Source organism: Vitis vinifera, chromosome 12, assembly GCF_030704535.1.
Source record: "Vitis vinifera cultivar Pinot Noir 40024 chromosome 12, ASM3070453v1".
NCBI lineage: Eukaryota > Viridiplantae > Streptophyta > Magnoliopsida > Vitales > Vitaceae > Vitis > Vitis vinifera.
This window is the reverse complement of record NC_081816.1, coordinates 17,519,969-17,540,673: the sequence shown is the minus strand read 5'-3', so window position 1 is coordinate 17,540,673 and position 20,705 is coordinate 17,519,969. Positions and strand designations below refer to the sequence as shown.

General features: G+C 35.1%; 1 protein-coding gene across 1 annotated transcript; it reads left to right on the top strand.

Annotated features, from left to right (window-relative positions):
* Nucleotides 1–539: 539 nt before the first annotated feature.
* LOC100242982 (anthocyanidin 3-O-glucosyltransferase 2) lies at nucleotides 540–2,257 on the top strand. Its single transcript, XM_010659535.3, has one exon. The coding sequence runs from the start codon at nucleotides 711–713 to the stop codon at nucleotides 2,139–2,141; it is 1,431 nt and encodes a 476-aa protein (XP_010657837.1). The 5' UTR covers nucleotides 540–710; the 3' UTR covers nucleotides 2,142–2,257.
* Nucleotides 2,258–20,705: the final 18,448 nt, after the last annotated feature.

Below are 20,705 nucleotides of genomic sequence, written 5' to 3'. Positions count from 1 at the left end.
TTGGCCTCAATCTTCAAGCTACCCAATCGAGAAGTCAGACAAGGCCGACGAGTACAATGACGCTTAGATTGAACCAGCAAAGCCATGACATCAGCTTCTTGAAATGAGAATTAATAAAAAAAAAAGTTATAAAAATATAAAGAAAAACTTAATAAATGATAAAAAAAAAAATAATACACATGTAGAAGTGATTTATTATCGGATATAAAAAAAAGTGATGATATATAAATATTTTTTATTTAAAAATATTGATAACTTATTTATAGATTTATATTTATCTTATATTTAATTATCATATAAAAGACATAATAAGATAATTAAAATTAATTTTATTTTAATTAATTTATAATATAATAGGTAAAAGATATATATAATATGAGTTGCATTTATGATATTAAATCACACTTTTCGTAGTGGAGGGGAACCTTCTCATTTCAAGGGTCCATGATGTGTCTTGGGAAACTTCTCGGAATTTGCCTGGGCGAATGCGAATCAGTTTATATATATATATATATATATTCTTAATCTAGAATCAGACAAGATCGAACCAGCAAAGCCATGACATCAGCTTTTTGTCCTCCAAGACTACTGAGACATTATGAAAAGATGTTGATAACCGGTTCAGCCACAAGTATAAAGCATCACCAAACGCCACAAAGCCCTCAAAACATCCCAATACTTTTAGTCTTTGCGGTAACTGCTGGTTAGTGATGAAGCAAACTGAGCTAGTCTTCATCCCAACTCCTGGGATCAGTCATCTTGCGGCTACAGTGGAGATTGCAAAGCTGCTGACTCAACGAGACCGCCGATTCTCAAGCACAATCTTGATCATGAAGTTTCCGTTTGAGTCCAATATTGATAGTATGACCACCGACTCTGATTCCGTCCGTCTCGTCACACTTCCTCCTGTAGAGCTCAGCTCCGGACCGAGGCCGCCTGTTGTCTTCTTCTCTGAGCTCGTCAGAGCTTATGCACCACTCGTCCGAGACGCCGTCCACGAGCTCACTCTCTCCAACTCGGTTCGGCTCGCTGGATTCGTTATTGATATGTTCTGCACCCCCATGATTGATGTGGCGGATGAGTTTGGGGTGCCTTCATATCTCTTCTTCACTTCCGGCGCCGCTTTTCTTGGCTTCATGTTCCATCTTCAATTCCTCCATGATCATGAGGGCTTGGATTTCAATGAGTTCAAGGACACGGATGCTGAGTTGGAGGTTCCGAGTTATGTTAACTCGGTCCCAGGTAAGGTCTTCCCTTCTGTGGTGCTTGACAAGGAAGGCGGTGGGACTGAGATGATTCTGCATCACACGAGGAGATTCAGACAAGTCAAGGGCACTATTGTAAATACATTTGTTGAGCTTGAGTCACATGCTATTCAATCATTTTCTGGGTGTAAAGCACCGCCGGTGTACCCTGTTGGACCCCTGCTCAATAACCATGTGAGATCTGGTGGGGCTCAACAAGATGCTAATGCCATCATGAGCTGGCTGGATGATCAGCCGCCATCGTCAGTGGTATTCCTGTGCTTCGGGAGCAAGGGAAGCTTTGGTGTGGATCAAATCAAAGAGATAGCACATGGGCTAGAGCATAGTGGGCATCGCTTCTTGTGGTCCCTTCGCCAACCTCTCCCAAATGGTAAAATGGGACTTCCAAGGGATTATGCAAATGTTGAAGAGGTTCTACCAGAGGGGTTTTTACATCGGATGGCCGGGATCGGAAAGGTGATTGGATGGGCTCCACAAGTAGCTATTTTGGCCCACTCAGCGGTTGGAGGATTTGTATCTCATTGTGGATGGAATTCTACGCTAGAAAGCATATATTATGGTGTTCCTGTAGCCACATGGCCGATGTTTGCAGAACAACAAATCAATGCGTTTCAAATGGTGAAAGATTTGGGATTAGCAGTAGAAATTAAAATGGATTATAATAAGGATAGTAGTTATGTTGTAAGTGCTCAGGAGATTGAAATTGGATTAAAGAAGCTAATGAATATGAATAGTGAGGTCAGGATGAAGAGGAAGGAAATGCAAAAGTTCAGTAGGACGGCCATAGAAGACGGTGGATCCTCGCACTTTTCCTTGGGACAATTTATTGAAGATGTGATCATCAACATTCCATGCAAGCAACAAAGTGGGACCTAATGCATAATATAATAGTAGTGTGAAAGGAAGAAGCCCATCGTCGGCTCTAACTATGTTATCACACGCTCTGTTTCAATGCTCAAATAATTTATACGATCAAATCGAGAAATTTGACCTTTATCAGAAAGAAAAGTTGTACTTGAACTCCCCTTCATTTTTTTCTCTCATATTCTTTTATTGCTTTCTAAAATATACAAGGCATGGATTTAGTCATATGCCGACCTCATTGGTCAACGAGCACGCTACTGAGTGTATTCCTATATGGAGCTCAAGTAATAAAATCAACTGTATAATCATAATTAACAAGCCACAAAAACTAAAATCGCCATCCCAAATGCTTCACATTGTGAATCCAAAAATAGTTGATGTCTCTTTTCCCACAAGCCGCAAACAGGAATTCAGTTGTGGCCGGTTTGAAATTCAAATTCGAAGGAGTAACCAGTTGAGAGAAGCCTTTGAACACTTCAAACTTAGAAATCAGGAGGTCATGGGGTTCATTCAACTGAGAGGAGAATTCATACCAAATAAACAGGAATTGCACTGACCTGCAAAAACTATAATTAATAATCAAAGTTAGCACATTCCCATACTAGTTTTAGCTTTATAGTTAGGGATGGTAATGGTACGGATTTTTTTTTGGGTACTTGCCTCATTCCTAATAGGACATGTTTGAAATTTAAATAAACGGATTTAAGATTGGTTTAATTTCTTTTTTTTTTTTAAATCTGGGACGGGTTCGAGGCGAGTTCAAGTATTATTTTATCCCACCTTGGCCCGCCTCAATTATATATAAAATTAATTTGATTTAATTTTTTATTTTTCTACTTTTAATAATAATAATAATATTCTTCAATAAAATAAGTTATAAAAAATTATAATATTTTATTTATTTATAAATTATATTTATTTTAATGTAATTAAAAATTTTGAAGTAATTTATTTATTTATTTTTTAAATTTTCAAAAAGAAAATTTAAATTTTAAAAGGGGTAGGACAGTATGGGACAACTATGGAAAATTCTCATACTCGCCCCATTTAATTTTTTTTTTGAAAATTATTTTAAATAAATAGGACGAGGTTGAGATGAGAGCTACCTGTCCTGAACTTGTCATACCTATTTAAAGTAGCTTCTACCTTTTTGCAACTCTTAGTAGTCTCAGTCTCTATTAAAAATATTTATTTTATATCATCCAATTGACACATTTACCTTTATTAATTTTAATTAATATTTATTTTCATTAATCTAAAATATTGTAGATATGTAAGATAACTACAGAATATTTATAATAAAAAATGAGTTATGGATGGAGTCATGATTGTAAAATTTACTTTTAATGGTGTGAGAAAATGTGGTAAAGAAGATTTAAAATTAAGAATAAATTAATTATTTTAATTAGTATTTAAAATCATATTTAACTTAGTTATGATATTAAATTGTTTAATTTTAATTTTAATGACGTAAATTAAGTTATTAAGTCATTAAATTGATTTACTAAACACCCTATTACTATTGTTAATAGTCCTTCAAAACCTCCTTTTTCCCTGTGTACAACTCGTAGGAATACTAGAAATTTAGAGCCTATTTGGATATGTGATTTAAAAAGTTTTATGTTTTTAAAAACAAAAAATTGTTTTTAGAAATTCCTAATACTATTTAATCGTTGTTCTCTATAAATGGGTTTTAAAAACTAAGTGAAATAGAAAACACTCGAAGAGGTAGAAGTTATTTTTACCAGTTTTTAAAAACTATAAAAAAGAAAACAAATAAAATTGGACATAATATCATTTTATTTCTCTTTTCATGATCTCATGCCGATATTGAAAATCTTCAAATATGATCTTCCTTTAAATTATATGTGGTTTTTAGATTTCTTTTAATTTTTCTAAAACTTTTCATTAAGCAAATAAATTTCAAATCAAATTATACTTGATACATAAAATTTATTAATTTTAAAAAAATAATTTGAAACTCAAAAACTGATTTAATTAAATACTAAAAAGTCATGGAACTTAATAACATTAAAAATTCATAGTTTACAATTTTTTTTAGGTACATAAACTCCAAATTAAGTAAGACTTAATGCGTTCAATTCATTAATGAGTTTAATAATTTTTAAAAATAAATTAAAAATCAAATAGTAAATCATTTAATACTAAAAATTTATGGGTAAAAATTAGTTTAGAACGATTTTATTATTCTTTCCTATATATAATCATTATTTTCTGTTTTTTTTTTCCATTAGACAAATGAACTATAAATTAAACAAAACTTAATTCATTGGATTTACTAACAAGTTGTGGACCCCGTATTTCGTTCGATGCATTTCCACTTGATGACGAAACTCGTTTTTTTTTAATTTATTTTGTGAAAAATTATTTTTTTTGAAAAAGACTTGGAGTTGCCACTTTTGTTTTATTTTTAAAGGAAAAAACAAAATAAGAAAGAAAAACCCTAAGTGTGACTCCTTATTTGGAAAAGCAGGTTTGTGAAAAATTGAGTCGGGTTCGGGGGTCAGGTTACTCATTGGGAAGGTATGATAAAAATACCGAAAACACCCTCTAAGCCCCTTAAAATGGGTCTCTATTAAATAAGGTAAGACAAACATGACAATTAACTAAGAGATCAATGGATACCAAAATGATCAAATAATAAAATGAATGATATATGAAAATAAATAAGGTGGGAGTGAGATCGTACCTTGGCAGCCAGTCATGAAATGAGATTAATGCACAATAATGAATACAAAATATATCACATGCATATCAAATAACAAGACAAAGATCAAGTAATATCCATTAAGCATACTAGTTGGCATTCATAAGAGAAAGCTCATATGTAGGGCCCCCACCAAAGCCCAATTGATTTTGCATGAATTGATCTTACAAATAATATTATTTTGGAATTATGAAAATATCCTTCATGCTTATTAAAAATAGTGAAAAACGAGAAAATTATTTTAAAATCAGAGAAAATTTGTGAAGGTGCTTGCCTGAAATAAAAAAGGAACAAGCTTATTAAAAACGGGATTCTTGGTGACCCTAAACCTTAAGGAAAGATAGAAAATTGATGACTTAAAATTATTTCAAAACTGGAGTGGATTTAAAATTATTTGAAAAAAATTGGAAATTTGAAAATTATTTAAAAATTGAAATATTAAAAAAATATTTGAAAATTGGAGTCTTGAAAATTAAATTTAACGATTGGAATATTTGAAATTAAATTTGAAAGAAATTGGAATTTTGGAAATTATTTGAGAATTGAAGTTTTGAAAACTAAATTTAGGAAATAGAATTTTGGAAATTAAATTTAAGAATTGGAAGTTTGGAAATTGAATTTGAAAGAAATTGGAATTTTGGAAATTATTTGAGAATTGGAGTTTTGAAAATTAAATTTAGGAAATTGAATTTTAGAAATTAAATTTAAGAATTGAAATTTTGGAAATTATTTGAGAGTTGGAGTTTTGCAAAATAAATTTAGGAATTGGAGTTTTGAAAATTAAATTTTAAAGAAATTGGAATTTTAAAAATTATTTGAGAGTTGGAGTTTTGCAAAATAAATTTAAGAATTGAAATCTTTAAAAAAAAAAATTGAATTTGGAAATTGGAACTTTGGAAAATTATTTGAAAAATGGAAATTTTGAAAATTAAATTTGAAAATAATTAAAGCTTGGGAAGTTAAATTTTGAAAATTAAACTTAAAAATTGGAGTTTTGAAAAATTAAATTAAAATTGGAGTTTTAGAAAATTATCTTAAGATTAAAATTTTGAAAATCAAAATTTTGGCATCAAAAGTTGAAGAAAAATAAGAAAATAATAAAACAAAAGACATATGGCATTAGCATCATTGGCCAAACGTGTACGGGCATATCCTTAAGGAATAAACAAATAAAAAAAAAGCACGGCAAACCCATTTTCCATACCCTTTACCACCATAACCATTTTCCATGCATATGTCTATCATACCCATACCACAAACCCATTTTCCCATGCAATCAACCTATTCAGTTTACTGGACCGATATCCTTGTTGCCTTTTAAGTTAAGCCAACTAATACTTTTCTCACTCCATGATGAAATATCCGTCATTATGGGTGTCCTCATTGGAGGTGGTGGAATTGGTAGCTCTACTATTAACTCCAATTGGATATTAAATTAATCTGAAGGATGAAGAAAGGTGACAATGAGAACCATCACCAATCAGAGAGCAATGTTGAACTGATAGTCTCAACACAAGATTCAGATTATCCAGTAGTAGTTCACAAGAGCCAGGAAAAAGTTTGATGTGATATGAAAACTAGGAAATCTAACAGGCTATCATATTTATCAAAATACGATTTTGTAATATATTTCTCAAAATCAGGTGGGATTAAACTTTGGTTGGTGGAGCCAACATTTGAGGTACACCCGCCCACCATACTGTTGACGGCGGCATCTCAGGCTTCTCAACACCATTGGCTGCAGCTCACTTCGGCCTAGGTAGCTTCGACATTTTCACTTTGCTTCGGAGAGATCTCCACTGGTGCTTTGAGAGAGTGCAAACTCTCTTCTTTTCATTTCTGAACTCGGCATGGCCACACTCATAGGTGTCGGAGTCGGCGCGGATCCGGGTGCCAGAGCTAGTGCGGTGAGTACCACCACCTGGAACATGAGGGATATGGGAGGCGGAGCGGCCAGTTCCCCAGGACTCGACAGAGGTTCAATGATCGGCACGACGACTAACAGTGTAAGGTTGGCGGCTATTTTGGATTTTCTACGCTGCGGAGGATATCTAGTTGTCATGGGTAAAACCGTTCTTTGTGTTGAGGAGGTTGAGGTTAGAAAAATGAGAGGTGGGGATGAATTCGGCTGGTGATACACATAACACTATGCACCCGGAATACCCATAGAAAACAGAGAAGAATAATAAGAAAACAGAGCATAAAAAAAAGAAACAAAACTGCCCCAATGCTTACCTAAGAGCTCTTCACCAAATGAATGAAAAGCGAGTTGTGTCATTAAGGGGGAAATGCATGCTTGGAGAAATGCGGGTCCACACATACATATATTAATTTATTTAATAAAACAATCTTAATATTTGTTTTATTGTTTGTTTTATCATTTCTTAAATTTTTTTTGATATTTCTCAAAGTTTTGATCAATTTTCATCTCATTGAATTTTTTTTAAAAAAATTCATTGATATTTTTGGATATATTATGATATATCACACTACTACAAAAAGTGAAGATAATGACTTTTGTTTTTAATGACTTTTTTTTTTTTTTAATTGTCATTAAATATCCATACTACCCAATATTTTTATCCTTGAAATTGGTTGTCCATGACTTGAGTTAGGTCGGTCCACTAGGTACTGGCAAGGTCATGCGCCTTCGAACGTGCATTGGTATGTTGATTGCTCTAGGGCTCCCTAGCACATGGAATTATATGCTCTTTCCATACAAAAATAAGTGCATGCATCTTAGCTATAAGTACTCGAAAGGAGTTGATTAAGATTTTTAATTGGCAAATTTCATTGATATTCCATGTTTAGCTTTCTCTCCTCGAGAACTACATATTATGGGTTTTCTCTCCAATTATTATCTTCATTTTTTCATTTTTACCCCAACAATGCCCTTGTATTATGTAGCCATTTTTTATCATCCTACTTCATTAATAACAAGGGAGAGCATGATGAGCGAAAAAGCCGTAACTCTTCAATTAATAAAACATTTGAAATATTAAAGTCTACTGATTAGTTTCATTCAATTAATGTACCAAATACAATATGAAAACAATGAAACTCGTCTCATTATTTAGCATTAAATTTGAACTATACAATAATGAAATTAAAAAAAAAACATTTAGTGGAAATGAAAAGGAAGAAAATAAAATCTAGGAACAAGACATAATTCCCAACTCTCCCACCCATATTTATATCAAGCACTTGTTCCCACTATCTACCTCAAGAAAATACAGGTATCCCTCCCATCTATACCGCCAGCTAGAGAGAATAACATAACCGCGTAAAGCATCGTGGCAAGCTTTGGCAATGTCTATACCATGGGGTTAATCCTCCTAGCTAGTGTGGCAGTCATGGCCTTGGGGAATGTGATAGACGATGATGTTGGTTTTATACCCGCAGTCTCTCCCAACCCTTTTAATATTGAGTACGACGCCCCAGATACCTGTTGAAGCCTTGCGTCACTGGGGTCATCGCAATATCCAGATGGACACTCCTTTTCAACTGAAGATGATTCCTACCTCAATCAACCTGCAAAAGATGTTCGGATAGGTTGTCCGGACACACACTCCGATGGTTTTGTTAGCCTTCTCTCTGATAATCAATCTTCTCTTTTTGTTGAGTAAGAAAGCTTACCTTCTCTCTTTGCATGAGGGCCCTTTTATAGTGTTAGAAGCTCTGTCCCCTTTAATGGTGGGAAGACTTTTTGGCTTGTCATGATGGCGTTGAGGTAGTGGCAGAGCCATCATCGCTCTACAAGTGGCTGTCAGAAATTGTGGGAGATGACTTGCCGTCATTCCTGTCCTTTCACTTTGCAGGCGGTGGAATACGGGCTGTGACAGGTTGTCTGAAGTGACTCAGTATGGTCCCGTCGGAAGCACTTCTAGCAGTGTAGACCAGATGACCCGTGTTTCAAGGCCAAGGCTTCTAGTTAAGTTGCTAGCGCTGGGTCTGGACAACATATCCGGACAAGAGAGGGGATCGTCCGGATAGTGGATTTGAGAGTGCCGTATGCCGCCCTGAGGGGATCCGGATAGAGAGTTGGTGTGCCACGTGTCCCATGGAGGGGTGCTGTGCGGGGTTGCCACGTGGGCGTTTGGAGGTGGTCCCTACAATACTGACCGAGATACTGAGTCTATACTACCATATTATCAATATTTGAAAGCGTGCGTACGAAAGGTGACCACAGGTTGCAGGCCACAGATCTTCGGTTATTTATTCAAAGATGGCCCGACGATCGCTAGTCATTGTTGTGAACAACTGGGGTCGATTGGAATCGATTGCCACAAATCATTGACAACCCATCTTGTGGCCATACCCGAGTTCAGTAGCAAAGAAGACCAAATTATTTCAAAGGCTACGGAGCTGATTGAAAAGTGTCCACCACCAAAAAACTGGTTTGCTCTTCCTCCATCTATATGAGAATGAATATCTATCAGGTTTGATTTTCTTTTTGGTCTACCATGTAATCCAATAACTGTAAGATGGAGTAATATATTACTTATGCCTTTATAATGTTATATGAAAAGCAGGCCCCTAAAGTGCCATAGTTGGTGTATCTGGTATCTGGTTTTTCTTAATTTCTTTCCTTTTCGAAGCATAAACAAAACATCAAATATTAATATTATCTACATTATTATGGGAAGCCAATGCATTTATGAATGAAGCCATTCTTTTGAGGCCGTTCCAATACATGACTTTCTCCAAGTCATGTTGTAGGACTATTGACCAACTAATTTTTAAAAAAGTTTAAGATTGTAGGATTTGGATTTACAATGTATATATATATATATATATATATATATATATATATATATATATATATATATATTTCATAATATCATCCATTGTGAAATATTTATGTTATTATGTTTGATTAAAAAAAAAATACTAAGCAAAGGAACTTATTATTAAAAAAAATGATTTTTTTTTTACATTTGGTTTATAGAAAATAGTAAAAAAAAAAAAAATCAAATATGGTTAAAATTAATTATAAACTTATACATATTTAATCTATTTAATATTTATATAAAAGAGAAAAACAACAATTGAAATATTAAGAAGAAACCATGTTTGGTTTTGCTATTGTTAGAATTTAAATATATTTTTTTAAAGTCACCGTCCACATGTGGGTTAAATGAAAAGAATGATAAATAAGTAAATAATATTCCATTAAATTCTTTTTTCTTTTTCTTTTTGAATTATATTGATCAAAAACAAAATGAAGATAACTATCCATTCAATTTGGAATCCTTATCTTTTACCAATAAGGTTAATTGCCTATAAATAGTAGACTCATTGGTGAGTCTATCAATCCTTTCCTTCATGAGGTTTGAGTCTCTTTATCTCTCTTCTATTTTTCTTCTAATCAAGTTCTTGGTGTCCATCTATACCTAGGATATGAAAGGGCGGGGGAGTAATAAGAAACTTTAATAGTTTCTTTGAGAAGAGAAGTTACCAATATTAGAGACTGTAACTCAAGCTACAAAGATCTTCCTCATGTATTTATTTGGACTCTGGTTATAATATTAATCTTTTAGTTATGAAAAATATAAATGAAAATCAAATATTATTATAATTAAAAATTTATGCATTTTAAAATTATTTAATCCTCAAATAATGAAGGAAAAATAAGTGAAATGAGTGTTAAGGAACATATAAAAATAATTTATTGATTTTAAATCTATTTTGTATTTTTCTTTTTTCTTTTTTCATTTTTTTCTCTCTATTTTCTTTTCCTCCTATTTTCCCTCAATTTCTTTTAGAATTAAACATAACCTAAATTTTATAAAAACCAAGTCGTGGTTTGTTCTCCTTTGAATTCTCTACGCCAATAACAAAAGCTATTGCCCACCATTCAATAGAAAAATGATTATAATAAAAAAATCATCACAATTAGTTAATATAATTCATTCCCTACCAATACATGGAATTAATACTAAGACAAAAATAGTTGTTATATATATATATATATATAGATGAATGTTATTTTGTATAAACCTTAAGTTAGTAGAGTGACCTTCTTGAAAGAGTCAATTATTATATTATATTTATACATTATAGTTGATATAAATTGGGAAAAGTATGTTTTGGACTATTAATGTGAAAATATTAGGATTTTCAAGACCCAACTTTGGGAAAAGCAAGAAACGTGAATAGAGGGCCAAAATATTTGCAATTTCATGCACTTTGGGCTAAGGTGTGATTTCATACCCAAATTACCCTTCTCATTCGGCCAGCTTAGCCTCCACATTAGAAACCTTAAAAAGACCAAAAAATTAAAAATCGAAAAAAAAAAAATCTAAAAAGCCCTAGCCTATTGCTTTCATTCTAGAAAGGGGAAAATCTTGTTATGAGGCAACCTTCGTCCTTTTTGCTTTGGTTTCCACCAATGCCAATGACGGTTCCTACCTCACCCTCTGAAAACTTGGAACCTAAGGTAAGCACTCTCTCTTTCTCTCTCTCTCTCTCTCTTGGGTTCTTTGTTTGGTAACCTAGAAAATGGAGGAGGCTCACCTACCATCTATGCCCTTACCCTATTTTTTTAGTCTTTCTTTTTGCCATTTCTCTCCTTTCAATCTTCACTCATCTCCCAACTCTTTTCTATAATGGAGCTTAGGGTTTTTTTGAAGCATTGTTGTTCAAGTTTCTTTTGCTTTTCTTTGGGACTCGTTGTAAATTTGGGCACTTGGATTTTTCATTGGCATTTTGGGAAGTTACTAGGGTTTAAGCTTAGGTTTGGTTCTGCATTTATGCTTTTATTTCTCAAAATATATATTTTTCTACAAAAAAGTTTTAAAATAGTAGCATGGGTTTGGGTTCTATCACTATTGTCGGCTGAAGAGGTTTTTAATGATCATACCCTCCAGTGGTATGCAACCTCTTGCATGCCTTTGAAGAGACAGGGTGCTTCCATGCAATGTGCTCATCACCTCACACATACACTGCCTCACTTCCTAAGGGGTTTCCTAATGATGAAGACTCTCACATTTCTCCACACTAAGGAGCAATCTAAAGTGCACAATGAAGGGTGTGAGTACATCTAAAAAACTTATGATCTAAAGTGGGATAGTAAACAGAGACAAACAATCACACAACTATGGACTTGTATTTTTCACGTGTGTCCCCACTCGATCGATGACTCTTGCTTTTGATGGTGAAAAATTAGTTTTAGTAAAATCAAAGTCGCCACTTATTTTATTTTATTTTAAAAAGAGAAAATAAAACAAGAAAGAAAACTTTTAAAAAAAATGACTCCATAGTTTTGGAAAAACATGTCTTCGAAAAGCTTGAATCTTGATCTAGGGATTAGGTTACCTATTGGGAAGGTACCTCAAAGATATAACACTTCTTTAGGCCCTCAGAGGTCTCTACTGGCCAAGTTGAGGGAAATATGACAATTAATTAGTTGATTGTGGATACCTAGATAAGTTAAGGTAATCTCAAAATTCTATTAACTTTAGCATGTCAATTCAAAACACAATCATAAAGAAAGGATGGTATACGTATTTGAATCCGCAACTTAAGCGCTATCACAAAACATCAAGGTTAGTTTAGATATTATATAACTCAATATGCATTTTATTAGAGAAAATCAAACAAACATCAAGACACCCAAGTATAGTATCAAACATGGATATAGTTCTCAATGACATACATATTCATAGAATTTTGAAATAAGAGGATAGAGAGTGTACTTGTGAAGTAAGCTGAGCGCTTCAATGGAAAACTAGGTTAGCTCAACAACAGGTATAAAACAATCTCATGTATCATAGGATGAATCAATGCCAATCAAATATCAAACAATCATCTTACTTGAATCATTATCAAAGAAAATATCATGAATTTTGGGTTTCCATGAAGGCCTAGTTTATTTTTTTGCATGAATTAATGCTATGAATTCCATTATTCTAATGACTATAGAAGGAGGGATCATGAGAATTTAGGTGAATTTCATTATATTTGGAATTATCGAATTTTATTCATGTATATTGAAAAAAATAAAGAGAACAAAAAATTCATATAAAATTAAAGAAAACAAGAAAGTGTATGTCGGAATGAAATGTGGCAACAAAATTTATTAAAACTAAATTTCAGAGACATAAAACATCTAAGGAAGAAAAAGAATTAAGGAGTCAAAATTATTGGATTTTTTAAGGATCAATTTTTGAAAGTAATGATGAAGAATGCAAGATGAACCATGTGTCTTAACATAATGCATGGAGGGGAAAACGAGGAAAAATGCCACATGCACCTTAAAATAAAATAGCTATGAAAGGTGACCATGCAAGTTAAAGTTAAGCAAGTGGGGCCTGAGGGTGGAATGGTGGTGAATAGTGCACCTTGGAAGGCTAGAAAGAAGCTGGCCACATATACCTAGGTGGCCATGCATGACATCTAAAATCTTTGACCTCTCAAAGAAAGAAACAAAATCGTAATATGCAAGTTGCCTAAGATTGAAGTTTCTTTAGTCTTCATGTCATAAGGAAAGATTGTTTTCCCATTGTGAATCACCATAGTATCATTGTTAGCAAACACCACTTATGGCTACTTGTAGGAACCAGCCTTAAGAGCTTAAGGGTCTAAAGTGATGAGCCTTTTATGCACCCATATTGTCACAACTCAAATTCCGGGCGAGCCAGAATATGGCCCATGACTGTAGGTCAAAGGTTTGACCCTAAGAGTTCCTCTTAATCCAAGTTGGCAGTCAACCAAAACGCCCTGAAGTTATTATTTTTTTAAAAACATAAATCACACTAAAGCTCCCTCCAACTAACATTCCAATTCATCATTATACAAGCAACTACTCAAGAACAACAAGAAAATTCAATAACAATAAGATCTCTAACCCAAGTTTAAAATGAAAGTCCACATTATGAGCAAGTTTAATCCAAAATAAGCCCATTTAAGATTACATAATTTAACAATCCACTATAACATGTTTTCAAATAACTAAACACAACAAAATATGACAAAGTCCTCTAATATGCTCCAAAATCCCCTGTGGCATCTTGAAGCCCTCCTTGTCCCATATACTGATACTTAGGAGCCACTCTGCATTTAAAAAGATTTAAAAATGAAGGGGTGAGCATTCCACATTGCTCAGTAGGGTGTCTCACACCCAAGGAGATTAATTAGGATTACTAAGGTTCAAGTGTACACAAAATAAACATTCCACCATAAATTAATCAACCCAAACATTTTAATTTCTATAATTCTAACAATTCAATAATTTTCAACAATTAAATAAAATGCATATGGATATGTGACACACAGTCATAGAATGCACTGTCGTTCTCGGGCTTTCACTGAAAGATACACGTTTGTACCAAAATACACTCCCCATTTGGAGTCTTCCTAGGGTAGAGTTTTTGGGTCTTTTACTTAGAGATCTTACTCCCTTCTTAATTCACTTCTCACAGGCCTTTACTTTTCATCATTATTTTATTATTTTTTATTTTTCCCATTTTATTTTCCTTAACACAACCATGATGCATATGAAATACAATGAAATTACATATCATCATCCGCAATATCAAAGTACAAGACATTAAATAAAAGTTTTAGGGTTAAGCTTTCCTACCTCAGGTCTAGGAATCTGACCATTAAAAATGAAATATGACATTGTACAAATGTTCCTCGTGTGGAGTAGAATGCTCCTTTAAAATTTCACGCAAAACAGAGCTTGTTTAGCTGTCAAAATCGCCGAACAAAGAGTAACGACTCTATTCCCCTTTTAGTCCGCAAGCTCACTGCCACTCTCATTCCCTTTTCTCTTTCTCTTTCTTTTCTTCCTTTTATTTTTCTTTTAAACTAAGCTTCTTAAAGTGGTCAGCTGCCTAAGACCCCATAATTCTTGTTTTTTTTTTAATTATTATTTTGATTTTTTTTTTGTTTTTAGTTCCCAATTTAATTTCCATTCATTTCTTAATTCATTTTCATTTTCATTTTTTTAACACCTCACAAAACAAATTATTTAATACCAACACAAATATTTTAATTTTCTTAATTTTATTAATAAGTAATTTAATTTGATTTTTAATTAATCTTTTTTTTTGAAAATTTTTTATTTCTACGATCCTAAGAAATTTCCTACTAAAGGTTAATGTGGTATAAAATTCAACTCGCTTGATTGACCAATAAAATCTTTCAAATTTCATCAACCCAAAATTGACACGTGTTCTCCAATTACCTTTTTGACTTTTCAATCATTGCAAAAAATAAGAATTTTCAAACTTGAAATTCCAACGTGACCTAAAATACCTTGTCATTATACATGTCTTAACCTTACTATGCATTTCCATGGTGTTTGAGTGGACATTAGACAATATATGCACAATTACAATCTAACCATGCATGGAAACTAAACAAAGCTTCCCTTACTTCACTCACAAGGCCCTTTTCATGAGGACGTTGATAAGTCACCTTCAATAAAGTAGTAATCAGTCTCTCATTCAACCTCTTGGAATATCTTTGGCCTTCAACAATCTTGCAAACCTCCATAGGTGAATAGTTTAGTCTCTATTGATTTCTTATTTATAGGCAATGTTGGCAAAACGGTGACCTATACCTTTGATGGAAGTGAGGAAAAACACGATCTTCTATTTCCCATTCACATCGGTGTTAAGCACATGAAGAATGTACTGAAAATCCGTGTTTGTGCATACGACCGTCGTGGGGTAGGATCATAGGCACCACTTCTTTGGGGTGACTATTGTTGTTTTTTTTAAAAAAATCAAATGAAAGCCATGGTCATAGTGGGAGTGTTTAGGGCCCACTTGCTGAGCATTATCTTCATTCGGACTACATAGATCCCCATATAAGCAATGACGTTCATGTTAGGAAGTCACTTCTCCCACATTGTTTTTGTCGGACATTTGAATTGGTGTAAATGTATCATGGCAAACAATGTCTCTATGTCCTCTTATGTTTCTAGAATTAGTTATCCTAGACAACATGAGGTATGGAAGCTTTAGAAAAGCAGTTCTGGCATGTTGGATGCCTCTTCAGACGTTGTTAATTTAGTGGGAGAAGAACCATAGCCATCAGAGTTAAATGGATCTATTTTTCGGTTTGAGAGATTTAGAGAAATGGGTTTTTTTTCCAGTAGAATTGGAGAATATATCAAGAAGACAACAAACCCGAAGCTTCTCAAGCTCCCAACCAATCTTGATAACCAAAGAATGCACAACCTAGGCTTTTCTCGAGTTTTTCAAGTTTGCCAAAACCTTAGAGACAGTGGACAAAGTGAACTTGCTGAACTTAAGTTTTGATTCCTTGATAGAATAGTTTCAAAACTTCTTTTCTATCACCCACTGGAGCATATTCATTAAGTAATGCATTACATGATACAACATTCTAATTGGACATGCATGATGAGACACTGGAATTAATGATAATGCGTTTTGCATAGGGGTCATAAGTTATTAAACATTTATTGCCCTTCCATTCTATTTCACATTTACGTTTAACACTAAATGATTTGACCTCAAATCCCACAACAATCCTCACTAAGTCAGTTTGCAAATCTTTAGGAAGCTTGACGATATTCTCTTGTACATGGTGTAGTCATCTAGTGTGTCAATAATATTGTTGAAATCCTCATATGCAGTTTCCAACTTTGTTCGAATCAGCTTCGGCTTTTCTGTAACAAATGATTTTTACAATTGTCCATTGAGTTTAGTTGTAAAAGGACCTATCACCGCTACTTCTCTATTTCAATACATGTGAAGGCATGAAAAAAAATATAAGGAGTATCAAGAAACATTGTGCTTTCAACAATAGCTCCAATTCTTCCAAGTCCTCTAACCTTAGAGTCAATGTCCCATCCATAATTGCTACTTCATTAAGCATTGTAGCCATGAGAATATCCCAACTAGGGCAATCCACAAAAGGTAGGGTCGCAATAGCTTCGTCCTAATATAGGTTGTGTCTTGATGCTAGATTCAATTGAAACAGAGGAAATTTCAGAGGTGGTAGTTATTCCAGAGCTTTGAACAAGACTAGGGTTTTTCGGCTGTGGTTTCCATTCCATACCAAGAGCCATGATTTCCATTCCTAAGGATGCATTCCTCACTATCAAAAGTTGATTGAATCATCTCACTCTCCTCTTTAGCTGTATCTCTGTATATTAAATCATTCCGGAGATAAACTGTTCCAAGATCTTTTGCCACTAATTTTGTTTCAACCTTCACTTGGAGATATTAGGGCCTTCATAATAATTTATGGTGCCAATAAAATCAATTTTGAACTTGGAATCCAAGCCTCTCTTCTTGACAACATCAGTGTAGTCACCCTCAGTAGCTAGGCTTCTGTAGATATTGTCAAGGCACAAAAAGAGAACAGAGAAATGCTTTTTGATATTTCTGAATAATGCAGTTGATACATGGCTGAATTCCTTCATGTTCGACCATTGATTAGTCTCACTTCCCTAGGGCAATAGAGGCTTCTCCATCGGGAATGATCAAACTTGAGTTAAAATATAGAGGCAAGTTATAAGTTTCTATCTTATCGTTAATGCTCCAATCAATACTATCACTATCTTCTTTAGAAGTATTCCCATCCATTTATTGGATATGAAATCACAAATTTCACCAAAATCATGCAATAAGACCAATGAACTGAGGGGGAGTATTCAACAATCTCCTTATTTCAAAGGATGCAGTCCCAAATACATTGACTGGAGCAACAATAACTTACAACTCAAACCAAAAATCCATCCAGAAGTCATTCCAGGCATCATCAACTAATGATGCACATACTTATGCACATCGAAAAAATACATCAGGAACAGAGGAAGACTATAAGGCAAAGAAAAAAACAAAGCATAAAAACAAGTTATTAAACCTACATATAAAACTTCACTTCATAAGAGACAATGAATTTTAAGACAAAATAATAGGAATATGTTTTTTAAATATGATTTTTAAACAACACACAACAAAATTGGACCCGATTTGTATTATTTCTCAATCATGAACCAAGAAACAATAGTTGGACATAGTAGCAACAAATCTGAAAGCATCTCATACATCAATAAAGAACATATGGACATTTTCTACCCACACCTCAAATCAATAAATGAATATCTAGAGACAGTATGAAATGATTAAAAAGTAGGGTAATAACGAAGATGAAGAAGTAATATGTAATAGCCATTCCTTAAGGCGTTCCTCTGATTTTGCTCCTCCTATGTTTTACTTTCCTTCTACTCCTCTCCCACAACCTAGAATCTTCTCTCGAACTCTTATATTCCCCAAAACTCCTTATTCTCATTTTTTTTCTACTCTCTTTCTCTGTCCTTCTTTTTCCTCCCTCTTCCTTCTAATGCCTCTTTTCTGGAGAAAAATCTCTTATGATCTCCTACCTTTCTGAAAAAATCAATCCCTCTTCCCATGTGTTATGGAGATGCTTCTAAAATGATCTAGTGTTTGCCCTCCTTTTGGTGCATGATCTCAATATGGAATCTCATTGTTATCTGTGCCCTTAATTAGAGAGTAATAAGATCTTTTCTTTCTTTCAGTACTATTGATGTCACTTGGTCAACTAGGAGTGATGCTTCTCCCTTCTTTTCTGCAAAAGATATCAGGATAGGTTGTTCGGACACACCCTCCAAAGCTCAAGTCAACTTGAGAATGATTGCTGGTGAGGGTGACTTGATGGTTCACGTGTCACCTCAGTCTACAAGCGGCATGGTGCAATGTGTAGCAGGTCGCTTGTGGAGATAGGGTAACGTCCTATCAAGCATGCTTCTGGCATAAGGAGAATGATTGCCCGTGAGAGTGGGTCAGGAAACCCATCTGGAATGCATTGTGTAGTTTTAGAGGAACACGACGTGACCGACTACTGATACTTCTAATCCGGATTGGATATTCGGATCTGATTATGTTCGTCCGGATAGAGATAGAAAGTGCCACGTGGAGCAAAGGTGACCTGCCACGTGATCACACGGGGAAGCCTCCTACAATACCCCCTTTTAACCCGATCGTTTCGTCTGGACAGAAAAGACGAGTTAAAATATTTTTCAAACCTCTTCAGGGATTGCTGAGAGTTCCGGTTAGCCACAAAATGGCTATTCCGAGGTTTTTAGAAGATGGTGCGTAACTTTCTTGAGGCAGTAGGTCTCGTCAGTGGCGCACCCTACTAACCTCTATTAGGGTTAGGTTTTGTTGTTTCCGTGCTTTGAGGCTCTGTTGAGTTTATCTGGCACTTATTCTTCCTTTGTGTGTTTGGGGTGTCATAGTAGGAAAATCATCGATTAGGATTGGAGACTGTTAAGTGGAGTTGGGTACCTTGAATAGGGCAGGCCATAATTGGATATGTTAGCCCATTGGATGTCTTGGGGCACTGCCTTTTGGCGATAGGGCTGGGTAGCTGCTTTCTAACTATCGACATTGTGCCATGTAGGTCCAACTCGGCCCATTGCTCCAAGATGCCTACGAAAAAAGATATCGCCTCATCCAGCACAGTTGGGCAAGACGGGAGGATGGCCGAGTAGGCATAAGTTCCGAATGGCCTAGTTTGGGGAAGCCTACCGAGCTCCTTAATGAGAGGGAATTCCACGAGCGCTTCTTTATTCTGAATGGTGTTTCCATTCAGTTAGTGGATGGGGATCCGACGTCCAACGAAAAGGCAACTTAGGGTGCGATCTTTTTTAGCAAGGAGTAGTTCAATGCAGGGCTTCATTTTTCTCTTCCATCTCTCTACAAACAATTCTTGCACTACACCCAAATTCCTCTAGCCTACATCCACCCTAACATCGTCCGGGTGCTGATGGGTTGCAGCATCTTGAATATGTTCTTCCATTTGGACCTCTCCCTATTGGAGGTTATCTTCGTCTACACTATTAAGAAGGGCAAAAAGGATATCTTCAACATGTTTGCCCATATCTCGTCCTTCCAACTGGTGACTGGTCTTCCTGATTTGAATAAGGGGGGAACTAAAGGGTATGTCCTGGTCCGGGGACTATGGGCTGGCTTAATAGAGCATCGGGAAAGGGATTTTCGCCCTAACTTTTCACTGAAAATTCCTGGTAGGGATGGCCTTGAGCGCTCATTCTCTTGTTTTTTCTATTGAACCAATGTTGTTTTAATGCTAACATTTTTTGCTTTGGTTGGTGCAAGTAGGGATAAAAGGAGTCGTCTAGTGGCGTGGGTGGAAAAAACTTCGTTTATCCATTTGAACAAGTTGCTCGAGATCATTACTAACGAAAGGAACCACCAGACGTCTCTTTCTGCTCGGAGCCTGCTGGCAGTTATCCAGGAGCCCCAATCGTACGTTCTTCCCATCATTCCTAGGCGGCTTCCTAAGGTTGTGGTGCCCGGGGAGTATTATGTCTTGAAGGATCTTCCATTTTACGAAGAAGCGCGCGAGGCAGATGTTAAAGCTCATTAGGAGTGCCTTGACCAGAGAGAGAAAAGAAGATAAGAGGGGACACTAAGAAGGGCTCCGAGTGAAAATGGTCGAATTTCATCTTCTACGACCTGTCCACAGGTCAAGAAGAAGAAGAAGAAGTCTAGTGTGAAAGTAGTTAAGGCTTTGGTTCTGGCTCCTGCCTCGTCTTCTGTCTCTACTCCTTCTACATCTACTTCGACGGATAGCTCCACTTCGACTTTAGAGGGTAACTTGGACTTCTCGAACTTTGAACAAAGTGACTCGGGCATTCTTCATTCCGAGCCGGAGCCTATAGCACTTGGTGCCATAAACGAGCCTAAGTTGGAGGAAGGCATGACGACTGACTTAAGGCCTGACTTCAAGGAAAGGCACCGCAAATGCCTTCACGAGGCTATCACAGTTGACACTCCCCCAGCCAAAAGAACATGTCCGGAGGGGGTTCAGGAAGAGCCCAT

Excerpts from the sequence above, each read along its gene's own strand:
- LOC100242982 (XM_010659535.3), top strand. The coding sequence starts at position 711 with ATGAAGCAAACTGAGCTAGTCTTCATCCCAACTCCTGGGATCAGTCAT.